General features: G+C 40.6%; 1 protein-coding gene across 7 annotated transcripts in view; it reads right to left on the bottom strand.

Annotated features, from left to right (window-relative positions):
• ACACA (acetyl-CoA carboxylase alpha) overlaps positions 1-18,758 on the bottom strand; it is a 262,916-nt gene that overhangs the window by 202,424 nt on the left and 41,734 nt on the right. Inside the window, exon 1 of one of the 7 annotated variants that reach the window (XM_044001695.1) lies at positions 11,424-11,546. The exons of 5 other annotated variants lie outside the window; for them this stretch is intronic. In XM_044001695.1, coding sequence (XP_043857630.1) covers positions 11,424-11,473 — 50 coding nt within the window. In that variant the 5' untranslated portion in view covers positions 11,474-11,546. Of the gene's footprint in view, positions 1-9,071; positions 9,528-11,423; positions 11,547-18,758 lie in introns of those variants that run through there. One more of the 7 variants, XM_044001694.1, reaches the window with a different exon arrangement.

Raw genomic sequence — 18,758 nt, 5'->3', positions numbered from 1 at the left:
AATATAATTCCTTATGGGCATGATTAAATTATAAAAACCACACAGTGCTGAAGGTCAACAGGGCAGAAAGCTGCTTTTCCTAAGCCAAGTGCTGGACTCTCATGGAAGGCCCTCATTCTGCACTCATTCTAATCCTCAACCCTAGAGAAAATACTATGTAGTTTACTATAAGAAAAAATGATGAGCAGAATGCTATCAGAAAAACCTGGAAAGACTTAGATGAGCTGATACATAGTGAAATGTACTGTATACAAAATAACAGCAATATTGTAAGATGATCTGCTATGAATGACTCAGTTATTTTCAGCAATACAATAACCCAAGACAACTCCGAAGGACTTGTGAAAAAATGTAATACATCTACAGAAAAAGAACTGATGCTATCTGAATACAGATTGAATGATATATTTTGTTAGTTCCTTTTTCTAAAGATTTTTTGTCTGTTTTCTTTCACAACCTGACTAATGTGGAAATGTTTTGCATGCCTACACATGTATAACTTATATTGAATTGCTTGAGTTTTTAAGGGGACGGGGAAGGAAGAGAATTTGGAACACAAAGTTTTAAAAACAGATTTAAAAATTTGTTTTTACATGTAATTCGGAGACAATAAAATTCTAAATTACAGAAAATACTTTGTAGCTCCAGAAGTCATTTACAGTTAGCTTCCTATCAACTTCAGCAGAAAACAGACCAACAGATTAATAATGTAGAATGAGACATACATCTTGGGGCACAGCCCATATGAGAATTTGTTTTGCTTAGCTCTGCATATTTATCATAGGAGTTTTGCTTTTCTGTTTTTCAGTGGAGGGGGGAAGGTAGGGGGAAGAAAAAATAAATTGTTTTATGAAAAAAAAGAAGGGGCGGCTAGGTGGCGCAGTGGATAAAGCACCGGCCCTGGATTCAGGAGTACCTGAGTTCAAATCCGGCCTCAGACACTTGACACTTACTAGCTGTGTGACCCTGGGCAAGTCACTTAACCCCGATTGCCCCGCAAAAAAAAAAAAAGACATAATTACAAATTAAAAAGAAAATAGCCCAACAAGCAAGTTCTTTTACTGGATGCCCAACAGAAGAATCTGAATGTGACATCATACAAGATGGTTCAACTAGAGGATTTCTGTCATCCTTTTCAGCATTTTAAAATACAGAAGGCAGTGTAGTCTAAGAGGAAAAAGTACTAGTTTGGAATGGGAGGACATGAGTTCAAATATAGGCTCTACTATTTACTACTTGTGTATCTTTAGGCACATCGCCACTTAAGAAAAGTCATTCTGGCTCTCAGTTGTGTCACCTGTCCACTGAGAGAGTTATACTAGATGACCTCTGATGTCCCTCTCAGCTCTAAATCTATAATCTTATAAATCTAGTAACTGGGGGGGGACCAAACTTGAAACAAAAGCAGTTTTCTATTCCATCATCAACTTCAATGCCAAGTTCCTTCCAAAACCAAAAGAATGTTTCTAGACTCCATAAAGGATCTAGGTAGGTTTCTTTTTTTGCTGCCAGTTCTTAAATAAGATTGTTTCTTGCTTCTGGTTCTGGTTTCACATTTAAATTTGTATCATCACATCCCTTTTGGAATATAAGCCCTTTCCTTTTATATGTACATGCAAAAATAATCATAAAGTGGTAATTTTTCCTAGCCTATAAGGCAACATTTAGCTCATAGAATATGACATTCAGAAGAGATCTTAGAGAACATGTATTCCAAACATTTCATTTTATAAAGAAGAAAAATGAGGCCCAGAGAGGAGGAAAGATTTATCCAAATTCACAGAACTACTTAATAGGAGGCCTAAATCAGAACCCAGGTCCTCTGACTCCAATCAGGGATCTTTCTTTCCATTACACTACAATACCGCTCCACATTAAAATTTTATACACTATAAACAGAGTGAATGTTCTCCACTTTCCTCTCCCAGGGTCTGCATTGAGCCAGTTCAGTCACTTAGATTATTTTCTAGATGACACTAAGAAAAGATTATTCCTCCTATCAAAGAATTCACTGGCGGGCAGCTAGGTGGCACAGTGGATAAAGCACCAGCCCTGGATTCAGGAGGACCTGAGTTCAAATGTGGCCTCAGACACTTGACACTTACTAGCTATGTGACCCTGAACAAGTCACTTAACCCTCACTGCCCTGCAAAAAATAAAATAAAATAATTGAATGAATGAATAAACAAACAGAATTCACCGGCCCAACAATTTCCTCCTACCAACTATTTAATCTATGTAATATCCTATGAATTCAAGGATCAACATTCACCACAGGAAGATAACAATGAAAAATTATTAGTCTGGGATCAGTGTCTGGTCCACCTGAAAGCCTGAAAACCTGCCCAGGAATATCTATACATTCCATGCCTGTTCAATACATGCTGCTAACTGCAAAACCCTCTCACCAACTAAGCTCCAGTGGGTAGATTAACATTTTTGAGCCTTGTACTCTACCCAAATTCTTCCCATCCCCCCAACCCTGTTCATTTTGTGAATAAAGAAATGAAAGCCCAGGCAGAACAGCAGAGCCAGACCAAAGCCTGGATTTCCTAACTCTTAATCCAAGTTCTCTTTCTCTATCATCCTGACTCTCCAACAGCAATTAACAGCTTATATTTATATAACACCTTACTATTCACAAAAAGCTTTGGAGGCACACAAGTGAATAAGTGTCTACAGCAGTGGGAGAGACTTGGGTCAGAACATTTTAAAAAACACCTTTCAGGCAGTAATCAATTGGTATAGAACACAGAGAAGCTACTGAAAGGATGCAGACTTTCACTGCCTGGGGATCATCTCTAGAGGGCTCTTCCAGAAAGTTCCTCTTTTTCTCAATTTCTCTTCCCATCTTTTCTACTCCCTCTCCACCAACTTTCTATCTCTTATCACTCCTCTTTTCTTTTTTCTCTCTCCCAACCTCCCCTTTCATCCCTCTTGAACTTATCTTTTTCACCTTCTATCCCTTCCCTGATCGCAAATTTTCAGTGTTTTCTAGGCCTACACTCCAAAGAGGCCAACAAAAAGGCCCTATACATATGACAATATTTACAGCAACCTTTTTTATGGTAGCAAAGAACTAATAAACAGTAGATGCTCGTCAACTGTGGAATGGCTAAACAAACTATGATGCATGAATGTAATGTAATATTATTGTGCAGTCAGGAATGACAAAAATAGTATATACAGATACGCAAGAAAAGGCTTTGGAGAAATGACGTAAAGTGAAATAAATAAGCAGAACCAGGAAAACAATATACACAACTACAATAGTGTAAATGGAAAGAACAACAATTAAAAAAATGAATGTTGCGGGGGGGGGGGGGGGCAGCCGGATGGCGCAGTGGTTAAAGCACCAGCCCTGGATTCAGGAGTACCTGAGTTCAAATCCGGCCTCAGACACTTGACACTTACTAGCTGTGTGACCCTGGGCAAGTTACTTAACCCCCTATTGCCTGCAAAAAAAAAAAAAAAGAAGAAGAAGAAGAAGAAGAAAAAATGAATGTTGCAAAATTATAATTGATCAAGCTTTGGTCTCAAAGATGAGATAGGAGAAGACATCTCCTCCTGCTTTTTTACTGAGGTGAGAGGCCAAAGACATGGAACACTACATATAACAATAACAAGAGGCCTTTTTTGATGTTTTTGTTATGCTAAACTTTTCTTCATTTTTATTCTTTATTACAAGGGATGACTCTCTGGAAGGGGTAAGGAAAAGACAAGAGGAGATGAAGACATAAAAACAAAAGATAATTTAAAAAACTTCTAATTTTTTTTTTCAGTGATGCAGAAAGTAAAAAAGAAACTCCTTAGCATGACACTTAATGTAAATTCACAATATTTCCCAACTCCCTTTATATACTTTTTTGGGGGCCAAAATAGAGGTCTAGCTTTTTCTTAATCCCAGCATGTCATCTCCCATCTCCACATATTCAGAGAAGCCGCCCTCCTCCATTCCATGCCTTAATGACCTCCCTCAGGTGACAAGACCTCCTGATCCCTTGCCCAGTAAAAACATTCTTTCTCCACCTCCTTAAATTTCCCCAGAGCACCTTATCTGGCTCTCTCCTCTGCCCCATTGTACTTGATATCTACTTCTCTATATGACATAAATTCCTCTTCCCCCTTCGGAAGACAACAAACTTTTTGAAGCCAAGGTCTCTTTCACTTTTCATCTTTTTGTACTCAGAATCTAATACAACGAATTAACTCATTTGTTCACAACAACCCCATTAGGTAGGGAGTATAATTAACACCTCTATCTTACAGAAGAAAAATAAAGTCCAGAGAGGAAATGATTTGTCCAAAGAGACATAAACTTAAAAAGTGACAGAATCAAGACTCAAACCCATGTGGCCTGATTCCAATGTTCAAGGTCAAAATTCAGTGCTCTTTCTTCACTGAAGGGTAATACCAGGAATGCATGATGTCCACTCCAAAAGGAAAAAAAATACTTCCATACAACCTGATTTATCTTCCTTTTGGTCTCATTTTTTTTCGGTCTTGGGTCTATAAGTTGGTGCCAATTCACATGAATAGGCAAGAAGCTATCCATGCTACTTACTCTTTGATCCCAACTAGACCACTGCCTTCTTAGTTCACTTGAAAACAAAAGTCCCAGTACTCTGGAAAGAGACAGAGGAGGAAAAAAAGGTGTGAGGAGCTCATCACTAAGAAACTATGGTCCATGGGTATGGCCACAGGCAATCATTCCTTTAGCAGCATTCAGTGCTTGCTCCAACAATCTGGCACCAACTCACAAGGCAATACATTCTGAAACCACACTTCATCAGTCATAGACTGTCCAAACAAAACCCAGCACAAATCAAATCCTAACTTTCCCTCCTACTTCCATCATGCTTTGGCCTTTTCAGAAACATAAGCAACTATAAATGAACTGGAACACCATGGCTAATGTAGATTTTGACATCATAATACAAGATACTGTTAAATTTCTTTGTATTATCTGTATCTAACAATATGGGTAATTACTCAAGTCTATAGGATTAGAGGGTACGATACTAAGAGAAAGGTAAATAAAAGCTCATAGGAAAAGAAGTTTCTCCACTTTATTTAATAAACTGGAATGAAACCTTGGATAAATTAATGAGGTTGTGAATTTCTATTAACTTGAGGAACTAGTTTAGTACAGCACACAACAGCGTGCCTAAAACCTGTTAGGCATAACTCCCACGTGACCTAGAACAAGACATGTCGCCCCTCTGGGCCTAATTTTCCTATTCTATGAAATGAGCAGTAGGACCAGGTGACTTCTGAAGTCCTTCTCAGCTCGAACTCTATGAATGCCACAGCACAGAGATCACATGCACAGCTGCTGGGCAGGGCCTGACATGAGAGAAAGCTACCCGGCTCTGCTCCACTTACTACCTGGGAAACTTTACCAGTCCAGACTGCTGCTTCCATGTATGTAAAACGAAGGGCTAAATTAACTGATCTCTAGGGTCTCTGTCATCTTATAATCCCATAAAACAACAGGATGCTCAAGATACCCATGATACTCCCTGGGTACCTTGCTAATAGTCCAACGGATTCCTAGCCCCCTTTCAGACACTGAAAGAAGCAGCACCATCACAAGGACACCAAGTGACACAGCAGCTCCCAAGGGCACTTCTTTCCCTCTGCACAAGGCAGGTTCTCATCAAGAGGAATGAAAAGGAGAAGAAAAATCAGAAAATATCCCTGCAATGCAAATGTCCCCAAGAGCAACAATTCAACATAAGACACACTCTGCTCTTCCGGAAGGAAGATAAAGACTTTTTATATACATACTCACAACTCAAAATCTACATGTCCACTAACATACAGCCTTATAAAAAGTTCCTGCAGTCAGCCAGAACAAATGAGTTCATTATACCCTATTCATTCCTCTACGGTTCACATAAACTCCAAAATTATTTTTGCCACACTAGTGACTTATTTATCTATGCCTCCTTGGCTCTGGAGGAATGGGTGTCAAGAATTAAATAATATTAAACAATAAAAAATTTATATAAAATTTTATTTGATTCTCACCACAACCCTATTTGGAAGGTATAACAGGTCTATTATTCTTAGAGATCAGGAAACTGAGGCACAGAAAAGTTAGGTCATACATCTAGTAAGCATCTGAGGCAGAATTCAAAGAAAGCCATCTCCAAGTTCAGTGCTCTTTTCACCATACCACAGAAACCAGAAGATTTTCAGTTTTCAGAGACCTGGCAAAAAGTGCATATACAAAGTACAAAATGGTTGGATCCTTAAGAGAACAAGTGACAAAAGCCACACAACATTTAGAAGTAGTTTCACACTTTTAATAAAAAGCTAATAATATTTCTAGGAAAAAAAGATTGGCAAGAGCCCTGAATTTGTAATTTGAAGACCTACATTCAAATTCCAGCCCTGCTACTTGTGTGTGTAAATGTACACACACACACACACACACACACACACACAGTCTATAGATATACAAACATACACCACTTGTGTACATACACACATGTATGACTTTGAAAACATCACTTTATGGGTCATTTTCATAATGGGTTGATCCAAATAATCTCTTAAGTCCCATTCTGCTCTAAATCCTACGAAATAATAACTATTCTTAAGGGTCAGTGGGTATTTTGCCTAGTGGCCTATAGGATACCTAGCATTTTTCCAGTGGTCATACAAAGAGTACTAAGTATCATTGGAATTTTTTTATCTCCTTTGTAAAAGTAGTTCCAACTTGCACATGAGTATAAAAATCAGACAAAACTGCATCCTAAGTCATGCATAAGTTATTTTAGTCAACGGCCAAAACCATGGCAATATTTTCTCTGATGGGACACGTCTAAGGCACTAGAAAAATTCACCAGGGCTTATGACAAAGAGAGGAAGGAAGGGAAGGTGGAGAAGAGGGAGGAAAGAAGGAAGGAAATAAGCATTTATTAAGTACCTACTATGTTCCAGGCACTGTGTTACGCACTTTACAAACATCTCATTTGATCCTCAAAGCAGTCATTTGAGAGAGGATTTTCATCCTCCATCCCAGCAACCAGTAACAAATTCTTGTTCATTCATTCTACTTCCACAATGTCTCTTGAATCTGTCCCATCCTTTCTGTATCAAATGACACCAATCCAGGTCAAGCCTTTACTCTTGCCTGGACTACTACAACAGCCTCATAATGGGTCAGTCTCTAAAGCTCCCCTGACCCTGACTCCAGTCAATAAATTCCATTGGCTTCCTTCCCATCATTATCACCTTCAAGATCAAATATCAAACAGTGTTTGGTATTAAAGCCCTTCATAATCTGCCCACTTCTCCTTTTCCAGTCAGTCCTCATATACCTTACTCACCCCCCACGTTCTCTGTGAACCAGTGGAGTGACACTGGCCTCCTCTCTGACACTCTAATCTTTCTCTACTAGTAGTCATTTTCACTACTTGTCCCCATACCTAGAATTCTCTCAGGCGATTAGTAAGCATTTATTATGCACCTGCTATGTGCAAGGCACTCTGCTAAGCATTGGGGATACAAAGAAAAGCAAAAGAAAGCCCCTGATCTCAAGAAGTTCACAATCTAACGTGAAATACAACTTGTAAACAACTATTTCTCCCTTCTGACTTCCCTGGCTTCCTTCACATTCAAGACAAAATCCCAACTTCTACAAGAATCTTTTAGAAAAAAAGAAGAAGAAGATTTTGCATATGGGCTGTTGCTGTATAATCCACTTAATGCTAGTGCCTTCCTTCTGCTAATGATCTCCAATTTTTCCCATACATAGCTTGTTTGTATACAACGGTTGGCATGTTGTCTCCCTATCCGACTGTGAGCTCCAGGAGGGCATAGAGGCTCTTGCCTTTCTCTCCCTAGCACTTAGCCCGGGGTCTGGGACATAGGAGGAACTTCCCAATTATTCACAAACTGACTGAGCATCCACAATCCAACCCCAACTTACTTTTCTGGTCCTGTCTCCCTCTCTATTCAATATAGCACAATTGTCTCTCAGTAATAACAATTTTTGACATTCACATGGCATTTTATGGCTCAGAGCGCTTTACACATATCCCATTTGAACCTGACAACTTTGAGAAAAGTAGTATAGATTTGATTATCACCATTTTGTAATGAGGACACTGAAGTATATGACAGTTAAGCGACTTGCCCACGACCATAAAACAGGAATAATAATAATAATAATAATATTTTGAGCCTCAGTGACTAGAAATAGTAAGAGTCAAGAGGCAGTGTTCAAAGCCAGGTAGGCCTCTCTCCATACCAAGTCTTTCCTCTATACCACACTACCTCTCAGAAGAATGAGACAGGTCGTCTGAAAGCAAGTTTTAGAGGTGGCGGCAATGATCCTTATCTATTAGTAGAGAAACAAAATCACAGAATTTTTTTTTTTTTGATGGACAACTGGGCTATATCAAATTCTAGGCCCTTCTTCTGGAGAGGATGCACCTACAAGAGTTCAACTCTGACACCAGCCTGCGTTCCAACAGCAGAAATAAGGAAACCTCCCAAGGAGAGGAGTTTAGGCCCACACCTGTCACAGCCATCTTTCCCAAGCTCCAGATACACAGTTTAGAAGGCTGCAGCAACTACACAAAGCTATCAGCCCGAAACTACAGCAGCAACCCACATGCATGTGGAGGCCACTGAAGCCCCTTCCTCATAAAAGGCTGGCCTAACATACATCCAAAAAAAGACTAGACTCCTGCAAAAGCAACCACGCCCAAGGGGCACAACTTTATGCCACAAAGCCAGCTCTGCCAGCCATGGCTTACTTTCGACACTGCTGCAATGCTAATAACCGTGTTTACAGGTTCTCTCAAAACCATACATACTCTAGGGAAAACTAGCTTTTCTAGAAAGTCAAGAGCTGATTCTCCAGACAAATTTTCTATTTTTAAGCATTACTGTCTCCTAAATAGGATTCATACTCCCCATTAAGTCACTGCATTCAGGGACTGATTAAATCTACCCCCAGTTCAGGGACCAGCCATCATTAGCCAAAATACTCTGCCGGGTTTTTTTAATGTACCATTCACACACACACACACAAAAAGCAACTGAGATCTTACCTTTGGAGCATGTGATACCTCATTTCTTTATTTTCCTCTGCAGAATCCTCCATATCAGTCTAGCAAAGGGCTTGCAGATTTTCCTTCAGATTTCTGCCTTGTAAACACAAGCTGCAGCTCCTCCTCCCTCCTGTTCGAGGTGCTTAAAACCCAGCAGGACAGAGATCATGCATGCCCTGCCTTCCTCCTGGTCCTGTAGGCCAGGCTAAAGTAACAATACTTGTAGCTTGCTTCAAACAGCTTTTAGGGCTTTGTTCCTTATTCTGCTGTTTCCCTTAGCCTATTCCCCCAAATACTTGACTTACACAAGAGTCAGTCGAATTCCCAGAGGGGCTGATACAGGAGGGAAGAAAATATAAAAGATTATGTAACTAGAAAGCAGGGCTGACAGCTCTGTTCTTGCTGCAACAGACATGCCTCAGCAGCGGTCACTCTCTCCTAACAGCCACTAGAGCAACACTCCACAGCCTCCCCTGGCTGTCAGAAGCACATGACAGCCAGTGGATCCAGGGAGAGAAACGGGGCAGACAAAGTTTAAAAGGGCAAGAACCAGTCCCAGCAAATAAGAGCATCCAGAAACCCACAGAAAAGTCAGCACACACTAAGCAGGTAATATTTGAGAAAGAAAAGGACTCTCAAAGTCCATGGACAACTAGAACACCAGGTCAGAGATAACAAAAGCCCATTCACAGACTACATAATTTTGAACAAGACAAACAATTGCTAAACCAGTGGGTATTCCACTCTGATGGAGGGAAACAAACACCCCCAGGAGAATTTTTTAAACAACAGTCATAAGCTAAGACCCCGTGGGCCGAAACACAACTGAAGCCAGTAAAAATGAGATGTGAAGCACTTGCAATAGAAGGTGCTATGGGAGCAATTCTGATGAAGAAAAGAAACCCCTGGGACAAATTTCAGAGGAATAGAACCAAGCTAGTTTAAACAGGGAAGAGGAATCTTATCTGGAAATGTGGCTGGAATAGGTTTGCATGCATATAAAGCCAAGTGAGCACACTCTGATAGGTTCCTTTCAGGAGTCAGACAAAGCACAAATCCATAGATAAGTGGAAAAGGAAGAAACCCTACCCTAAAAAAAAATCATTTACCTATCTGTCAAATGTCACAAACAGAAGCTTGAGAAGAGCAGCGCCACCTTGTGTTGGAAAAGAAACACAAAGGGTCCTAAGGCCCTGGCCTACCCTTGGAAAATACTCACCACCAGCTATGCCAATTCACCAGAGGTAACTTTGCCATTCCATCCCTTCCCCAGGTACTACCAAGCTGCTCAGAAAAATCATCCATCAAGAACACTTTAAAAATGAAGTTTCTTACTGATCAGATCCCAATACTCTATGATATGATAGGATTACAACTGACATGAGGTACAAATGAGAACAGGAATAGATAAAGACTATCATTTTAGGTTTTAGAAAAAAAAAACAGACACTCAAAAGACTTAGTCTTGACCACCCCTCCATGATAATCAGTCACAAGCAAAAAGGGAAGTCCCTGGCTTCTCATACTATTTCTATCAGCCACTTTGCAACATTCATTCAACAAATTTATTAAGCATGTATTATGTGTAAAGCATTGTGCTTAGACACCGAGTAAGATTAAAAGACGGCATGTCACAGTGCCTGATAAGTATTGTCTATCAGTCAAATTTCCTTCCTCCCTACATATATCTGAGAAGAACCAGTCTGGCAAGTAAGAGAAGCCTGCCTCTAATCCAGGGCGCCCTTCCTCCCTCCCCACCTCCACCTCATGTCTTTCTACAGCACTGCTCAGGCTGCCAAGAACACAGTGCTAGGGCCTTTGTTAAGGACAGTTTGTGGTCACAGCCCCAGCAATAGCCTCATTTCTCTCTCTCTCTCTCTCTCTCTCTCTCTCTCTCTCTCTCTCTCTCTCTCTCTCTCTCCCTCCCTCCCTCCCACACATACACCCACACACCCCTATGGGTTTCCTCCAATGCAAACAGTGTCTATTAAAATAAAATCATTCCCTGTCTTTCTTACAGTGAGTCCAACATCCTGGAAGCCAATGAAGGACTGGCTGCAGAATAAAAGCAGGTCATTTTGCACATCAGGAAATCCACTCATGAATCCCCCCCCACCCCGAGTATTCTTGTCGCCCCCCTTCCTCTTCAAAACATGCTCATCCTAAGGCAAAAGAACAGCTCAGTCTATCAAGAGCCCCAAACACAAAGCTGAGGTCTCTCCTCATTTGCAATTGCTTCCACGAGTCTTATCTGTGAGGACAGGATACAGGAAGGACAGACCCACAGTCAAGTCTCCAAGTTCACAGGTACCCCCATCCTCTTGCACGATGAACAGATGGGCAAACACATACCTGACACAAATTCCAGCTAGGAGCCCACACTGATCCCAGCATTGTAACATGCCAAGCACCAAGGATGACGTAGCAGTTTATCCCAAAGACAGTGATGCATTAGCTGGTTTGGTTGCAATGCAGTCTGAGATATACTGCAGCGTGCGCACACACACACACACGCACACACACACACACACACACAGATTTTTCTTGCACATTAGGCCTTTTACAAGCAGGAAGGAAATGTGGTTCAGAGATGTGCTTCTTGCAATGGCTCCCTTAAATCCACAGAATTTCAGTGGGAAACTAAGCACAAAAACAGAGACGATGCCCTTTCAACAGTTTTTGGCTGTCATCCATCAATCACAATATAACATACAGAGAGAAAAATATGGGTACAAAACCAAACTGAAACAAACTGGACCAAAATCCAGAGTCAATACATGCACTTGTCCTCATCTTCCATACCTATAAAATAGAATAGAATGTATTACCAACCCTTCAAGGGATGTAACACTCTTTCCCAAATGTAAGATGCTTATATAGAATCAATGGAATGAAGGTTACTTTACAGTCAGACACCCCATTATTACAGATCATTGTTTCACTTGAATTTGACCCATCAGAAGGTGCCAAATCTACATTCCTTTGTATTGCTGTTACATACTAAAAGTACAACAAAAGATTTTAATTCTCTCAGACTAAAAGAGTTTTGCAACTATCATGGAATACTAATTTGTTGGGGGTAGGGAGGAGTGGAAGAGTGATGAGAGACTGTAGACTTTTCTAGACCAGTTTAGAAACTCAATAGCCTTCAGATAAGAAGCACTGGAATGGACAAGAGAGGGAGTCCCAGTGTTCATGTAAGGTAAAAAGGGGATTATTAAAGAAAGGTAAAAGGGGTATTACTTAATATGGAGTGGGGTGCCTCATTAGGAGCCCCAATAAGATCTTAATAGTCCAAGTGTGACCAAAGCCTGAAGATATGTTTGAGGTTGCTTTAAGTGATATCATATTCCAGAAGGAATCAGACAGAACTTCAACCTCTTGACACTGAGTTCCTAACCTGTTCCAAGGCTGGAGCTCAGACAGCAGGTTTGCTGCCATCCAGTCACTCCCCCCCCTCCCCATTTGGTCATCAGTTCCTGTTCAGCTCACAGCTTGCTCCTTTGAATACTTCTTATTTCATCTCATTCATTCTCTCTCTCTCTCTCATTTTTAATCTATCTTTATTCAATGGTTCCTTTCCAGCTCTCAACAAGCATGTGGGGATCCGGATCTCTCTCATTCTCAACAACCCTTTGCCCAGCCCCACGAACTATCATCCTACCTCTCTCCTTCCCTTTCACTGCCAAACTCTTAGAAACAGCAATCTATACTCATTGTCTCCTACACTCCATCCCCTCCCCCTCACTTCTCAATCGCTTTACAATAAAGGCTTCCAAACCCACAACTCAATTGAAACTGCTCTCCAAGGTCTCCATCATCTCTTAATAGATCAACATAAATTCTTTTTCTCAGTCATCATCTTTCTTGACCCCTCTGCAGCATTGGACACTGCTGACCACCTACTTTCTCCTTTTATCCTTAAATTTTCATAAATTTTAAAAATAGCTAACATTTATATAACGCATACTATGTTCCAGGCACTGTGCTAACTAAGCACTTCACAATTACTAACTCATTCAATACTGCTAATATCCCCATTTTAGAGATAGGGAAACTGAGGTAAACAGTGCTTAAATGATTTGTCCAGGGTCACACTGCTAGTGTCTGAGGCTGGATTTACACTCAGATCTTCCTGACTCCAGCCCTGGCACTCTATATACAGTGCCATCTAGCTGTTATTTTCATGACTTTGGGGGGGGGAGAGGCAATTGGGGTTAAGTGACTTGCCCAGGGTCACACAGCTAGTAAGTGTCAAGTGTCTGAGGCCGGATTTGAACTCAGGTCCTCCTGACTCCAGGGACGGTGCTCTATCCAGTGCACCACCTAGCTGCCCCTTAATGACTCTTCTTTCCTGGTTCCGCTTTTATGTGCCACTCCTCCTCGACTCCTTTGCTTATTTTAGAATCCCAAGTCTTTTCTGATGCCCCCTCCCTAGCTGCTAGTGCCTCCCCGAAAAAATTATCCTGTAGCATATAATCTGCATATATAATGGACAACTCTAAAATTGTTAGTTGCAGAGCAAGTGGTGACCTGTATTTGCAGAGGGAGTTTCCTACACATCAGGTGTTTTCTACTCCAATGAAATAATAGGTATGTTCCAAAATACATACGTATATACTTATATATTAACATGTTATTTCTCCAATGGGATACAAGTTCTCTGCAGGCAGATTGCTTCATTTTTGTCTTTGTATCCTCAGCAGCTAAAACAGTATCTGACACATAGTAGGTACTTAGTAAATGCTTATTGATTATTTTTCACTGAATCATCACCATCCATGTCTCCTCTACTATGTGCCCAGGCCTCTGTCCTCAGTCATTTTCTCTACTCTCTACAGTGACTCTCATTGATCTCATCAGGTTTCATAGGTTCAACTATCATGTCTATTCAGATGAATATCCAATCTACATCCAGCCCTCATATCTCTCCTGATCCCCAACTCCCTGGATGATCCATAAGTATTCCAAAAAAAAATATCCAAAACAAAACTTAGCTTTCCTCTTCCTCTGAATTTCCTTATGTATCATGATCAATGTTCTTCTTCTTCTTCTTCTTTTTTTTTTTAGTGAGGCAATTGGGGTTAAGTGACTTGCCCAGGGTCACACAGCTAGTACGTGTCAAAGGTCTGAGAATGGCTTTGAACTCAGGTACTCCTGACTCCAGGGCCAGTACTCTATCCACTGCGCCATCTAGCTGCCCCGATCAATGTTCTTCTAATCAGGTTTGTTCAGAACCTTGTGGTCGTGCCTGAGGCTTCTCTCTTCCTTGCCCCTTTATCAAATCACTTGCCAATGGGGCAATTGCCCAATTGCCTCACCAAAAAATAAAAATAAAAAAAGGGGAAAAAAATCACTTGCCAAGTCTTCTGAGCTCTATCTTCACAGCACTTGCTGCATCAGTTTCACCTGGCTACCACTCTAGTTTGGACCTTCATCACCTCTTCCTGGAATTACTTTAATAGGTTCCAAACTAGTCTCCTTGCTTCAAATATCTACCCTCCAATTGCTCAAAGGCTCCTAATCTACTGCTTCCAAAAGCAAATACAAATTCTTCTGTTTGGCTTTTAACTCTTCACACTGTCTCCAATCTCTCATTCCAGATGAATTTCACATTATTCCCCTTTAATTTCTCCTCTCTTCTGTGGCATAATTGCTGTTCTGCCTACACAATATTCCACCTCTCATCTCGGGCCCTTTGAACAGGCTATCTGCCACCTGGAATGCTCTCAGTCCTTATCTCCAAGTCTTAGAAGCCCTACATCCTCTCAAGGCTCACCTCAAGTGCCACCTCCTACAGAGGGCTTTCCTTCACTCCCCCCATTGTTAGTGCTCCTATATCAGAAATTACTTAATTTTTTTCATTTACCTATTTGTGTCTTTTTCTTCTCCCAATAAAATGTAAGCTTCTTAAGAGTTAAAACTGGTGCAGCTAGGTGGTGCAGTGGATAAAGCACCGGCCCTGGAGTCAGGAGTACCTGAGTTCAAATCTGGCCTCAGACACATAACACTTACTAGCTGTGTGACCCTGGGCAAGTCACTTAACCCTAATTGCCTCACCCAAAAAAAAAAAGTTAAAAACTATCTTATTTCTGACTATTTATCCTAAATATGTAGCACAATACCTGGTACCCAGTAGGCATTTAATAAAAGTCTGTTAAATTTAACTGAATAAAGGTCAAAGGAAAGTTCCCAAGAAGGGAGATCCCAAGAAGGATCTTCACAAGTCCTCCTTTAAAGGAAGGCTGAATAATAAAGAAGCCTAAAAAGATGAAGAGAGCAGACCACTTATCAGAAATAAGACAGTATATGGAATACCCCAAACTGGTGAACTCTAGATGGCAGAGGGGAAAATGGTTGAGCAGAGCTGACCCAAAGATGAAAAATATCCAATTAGCAAAACTTGAGGAATTTAGGTTTATGTATCATGTTGCCCTTTATGTTTCGATTCCTTAACAAAAGTGGACCCTTACTTTGGACCACATGTATCTAAAAAGCAGGACAGGGAAAACTTATAAGAACCACATGATATAATACAATAGCATTGTACCAGGAGTCAAGAGAACTGACCTGTCCCAGTTACACCACTAACTTGTTGTATGTCACTAAGCAAATCATATCATTTCTTGAGCCTCAGATTTGTCATCTGTGAACCAACGAAGCTAAACTAAAAGATCTTTAAGTTCTTAATTACCTTGGCCATATCCTATTTGGAACACACAATTTTACTGTAGCAAATTGCTACCTAGATGGAAGAAATTCCAGTAGAAGCACACACTGGCTCTCCTTGAATTAATTGGCTGATCCAATGGCACAGCTAATTTCTGCACAAAGAGAGGATGGTCAGAAAGTGGAAAGAGGAAGAAAGTACTGCCCTCAGCAAAAGAGCAAGTTCCCAATCTAATCCTCAATGGCTACTTCCTCTGTCTATTCCCTTTTGGGGCACCACAGCACCTGGGTACAACAGAAAAAGACCAAGAGAACCACAGTGAGAGCTAAGAGCTTGGAGAGATGTAAAAGGAGAGGAAAGTTAAGTTCCAAAAGGCAGAAGAAAATATTCAGACATGCAACAAAACTGAAAAGTGCTAAGAAAACCAAATCATGAGAGGAAAAATACTCCCAAACATCCGTCTCCTAGGAAAACAGCAGAGAACATGTTCCCCAAATCAAAACTAGCTTTCTCAATTCCACATTCAGATCTGAGGGATTCTTGGACATGAAAGTGAGGTAAAGCCAAGATGGTGGGTAAGGGGAAGTCACCCAGCTGGATTCTACAAAGATTCCTCTCCAAACAAATTTTTTTTGGGGGGGGGAGGGGGTTGAGGCAATTGGGGTTAAGTGACTTCTCCAGGGTCACACAACTAGTAAGTGTCAAGTGTCTGAGGCCGGATTTGAACTCAGGTCCTCCTGATTCCAGGACCAGTACTCTATCCACTGCGCCACCTAGTTCCCCTCAAACAATTTTAAAATAACACTTCAAATCAAATTTTGAAGAAGAAGAGCTAATAAAAAGTCGGGATGAGATCTTTTTTTAGCCTAAGAAAACTTAAGAGGTAGGCAGGAGAAGTCTGTAACACAAGTGTGGAGGTCTGGTAAAGGTATGTCCAGAGCCCACAGACATGCCAGTGGCAACAGCAGCAGCTGCTTCAGAAGTTCTCAGTCCAGAGACAGTGAGAGGGTTATACAACAGCTCAGAAATAGATTACAGGGAACCCTTTGATAACACCTTATAAAGCTGTAGCTAATTGGCAACTCTATTGCCCACAAACAGTTTCAGAATGGAGAGGAGCATTGGTAATTGGTCACAAGGGAGTAGGGGCCCCTTGTCACTGTACCGAAGCAGAGAGGAGTACTAATACATGCAACTGCAGGGGAATAGGGTCACTTCTTTGGTAAAGACCAGGTGTAGACCAGAAAAGCAATGAACATATCTCTCCTAGAATCACACCACCCTGGAAGTACCAAAAACTTTGCAGACCCCACCCCCACCCCTATCCTGACTCCCAAGCAAGCCCTGAAAACAGCAGTACAAAAAAAAAAAAAAAACCTGATGGTTGAGACAGCACAGAACTCAACTTTAACATGAAGTTCAAAGTCAAGAAATAGGCTGGAAAAATGAGCAAAAAAAAAAGAAAGAAAGAAATTTGATTATGAAAAGCAACTATAGTGGCAGGAAAGACCAAGAACAAACACAAAAGACAACAAAGTAAATATAGCTATTCCCCTCTACCCCACCAAAAAAAAAAAAAAAAGCCTGAAAGAAAAAATGCTTAATTTGACCCAAGCCCAAAAAGAATTCCTGGAAGAGTTAAAGAAAGAGGTAAGAGTAGTAGAGGAAAATCCAGCCTCAGACACTTGACACTTACTAGCTGTGTGACCCTGGGCAAGTCACTTAACCTTCACTGCCCGCCCCCCCCCCAAAAAAAAGAGTAGTAGAGGAAAAATTGGGGAAAGAAATGGGAATAACGCAAGAAACTTACAAAAAGAAAATTAACAGCTAGGTTAAAAAAGACACAAAAAAATATAGAAAATAACACCTTAAAAAAACCCTAAAAGAATTGGCCAAGTGGTAAAAGAGGCACAAAAACTGATAAAGAAAAAAACTCCTTAAAAAAGTAGAATGGAAAAAAGAAGTACAAAATCATACTGACGAAAATAATTCCTTAAAAAACGAGAATTGGGCAAATGGAAGAAAATAGTAATATCATTTTTGCTGTTGTGGAAATGTTGTGCATAGTACAGCAATGTTTTAACGATGATCAATGTGAAAGACTTGGCCAGTCTGATCAATACAATGATCCAAGACAATTCTAGAGGACTCATGATACAAAAAACACTATCCACCTCCAGGGAGAGAAGTAATGAACTCCGAGTACAAATTAAGGTATAATTTTCTCACTTTATTTATCTTGCTTTTTTGGAAATAAGGCTAATATGGAAAATTATTTCACATATATAATTGATATCATATTGCTTGCCTTGTCAGTGAGTATGGGAGGGTTTGGGAGGAAGAGAGAATTTGGAACTCAAAATTTAAAAAGAAAAAATGCTAAAAATGAATAAATACTCATTTTAAAAATGAAGCTTAAAAAAACTTTGGAAAATCATTCACATCAACATTTGCTTAAGATGGCCAAAATGGCTAAGAAGCCATTTTGCCTAAGAGGCCCAGTTTCCCTACACCTTCTCCAGTAAAATCCTGAAATTCACACCAGACCAAATAATCAAGAAAGCCAACATGATGCTACATAAAGTGATTTCTTACATGTCAAAACTACACAAAAAGGGCAGCTAGGTGGCGCAGTGGATAAAGCACCAGCTCTGGATTCAGGAGGACCTGAGTTCAAATCCAGCCTCAGACACTTGACAATTACCAGCTGTGTGACCCTGGGCAAGTCACTTAGCCCTCACTGCCCTGCAAAAAAAACCACAAACAAACAAACAAAAAAACTACACAAAAAGCCCACGGCCAATAAACAAGCCTTTAACTTCAAAGCATGACTTCAAAGAGAAGGGGAAGAGAAACATATAGCATATCAAGCTCTTTCTTGGCATGCCACGTATGCAAAAAAACAGTACGGGATTGGTTAAAAACCCATAAAAAAGGGGGGGGGGGATGGAAGTCCCAGGGAGCAGCAGTAACTAGTAACAGTCCTTATTACCAGTGTGAGTGTGGGACCATTATAC

Source organism: Dromiciops gliroides, chromosome 4, assembly GCF_019393635.1.
Source record: "Dromiciops gliroides isolate mDroGli1 chromosome 4, mDroGli1.pri, whole genome shotgun sequence".
Lineage (NCBI taxonomy): Eukaryota > Metazoa > Chordata > Mammalia > Microbiotheria > Microbiotheriidae > Dromiciops > Dromiciops gliroides.
Note: the sequence above shows the minus strand (reverse complement) of the source record. Positions and strands in the feature narration are given on the sequence as shown.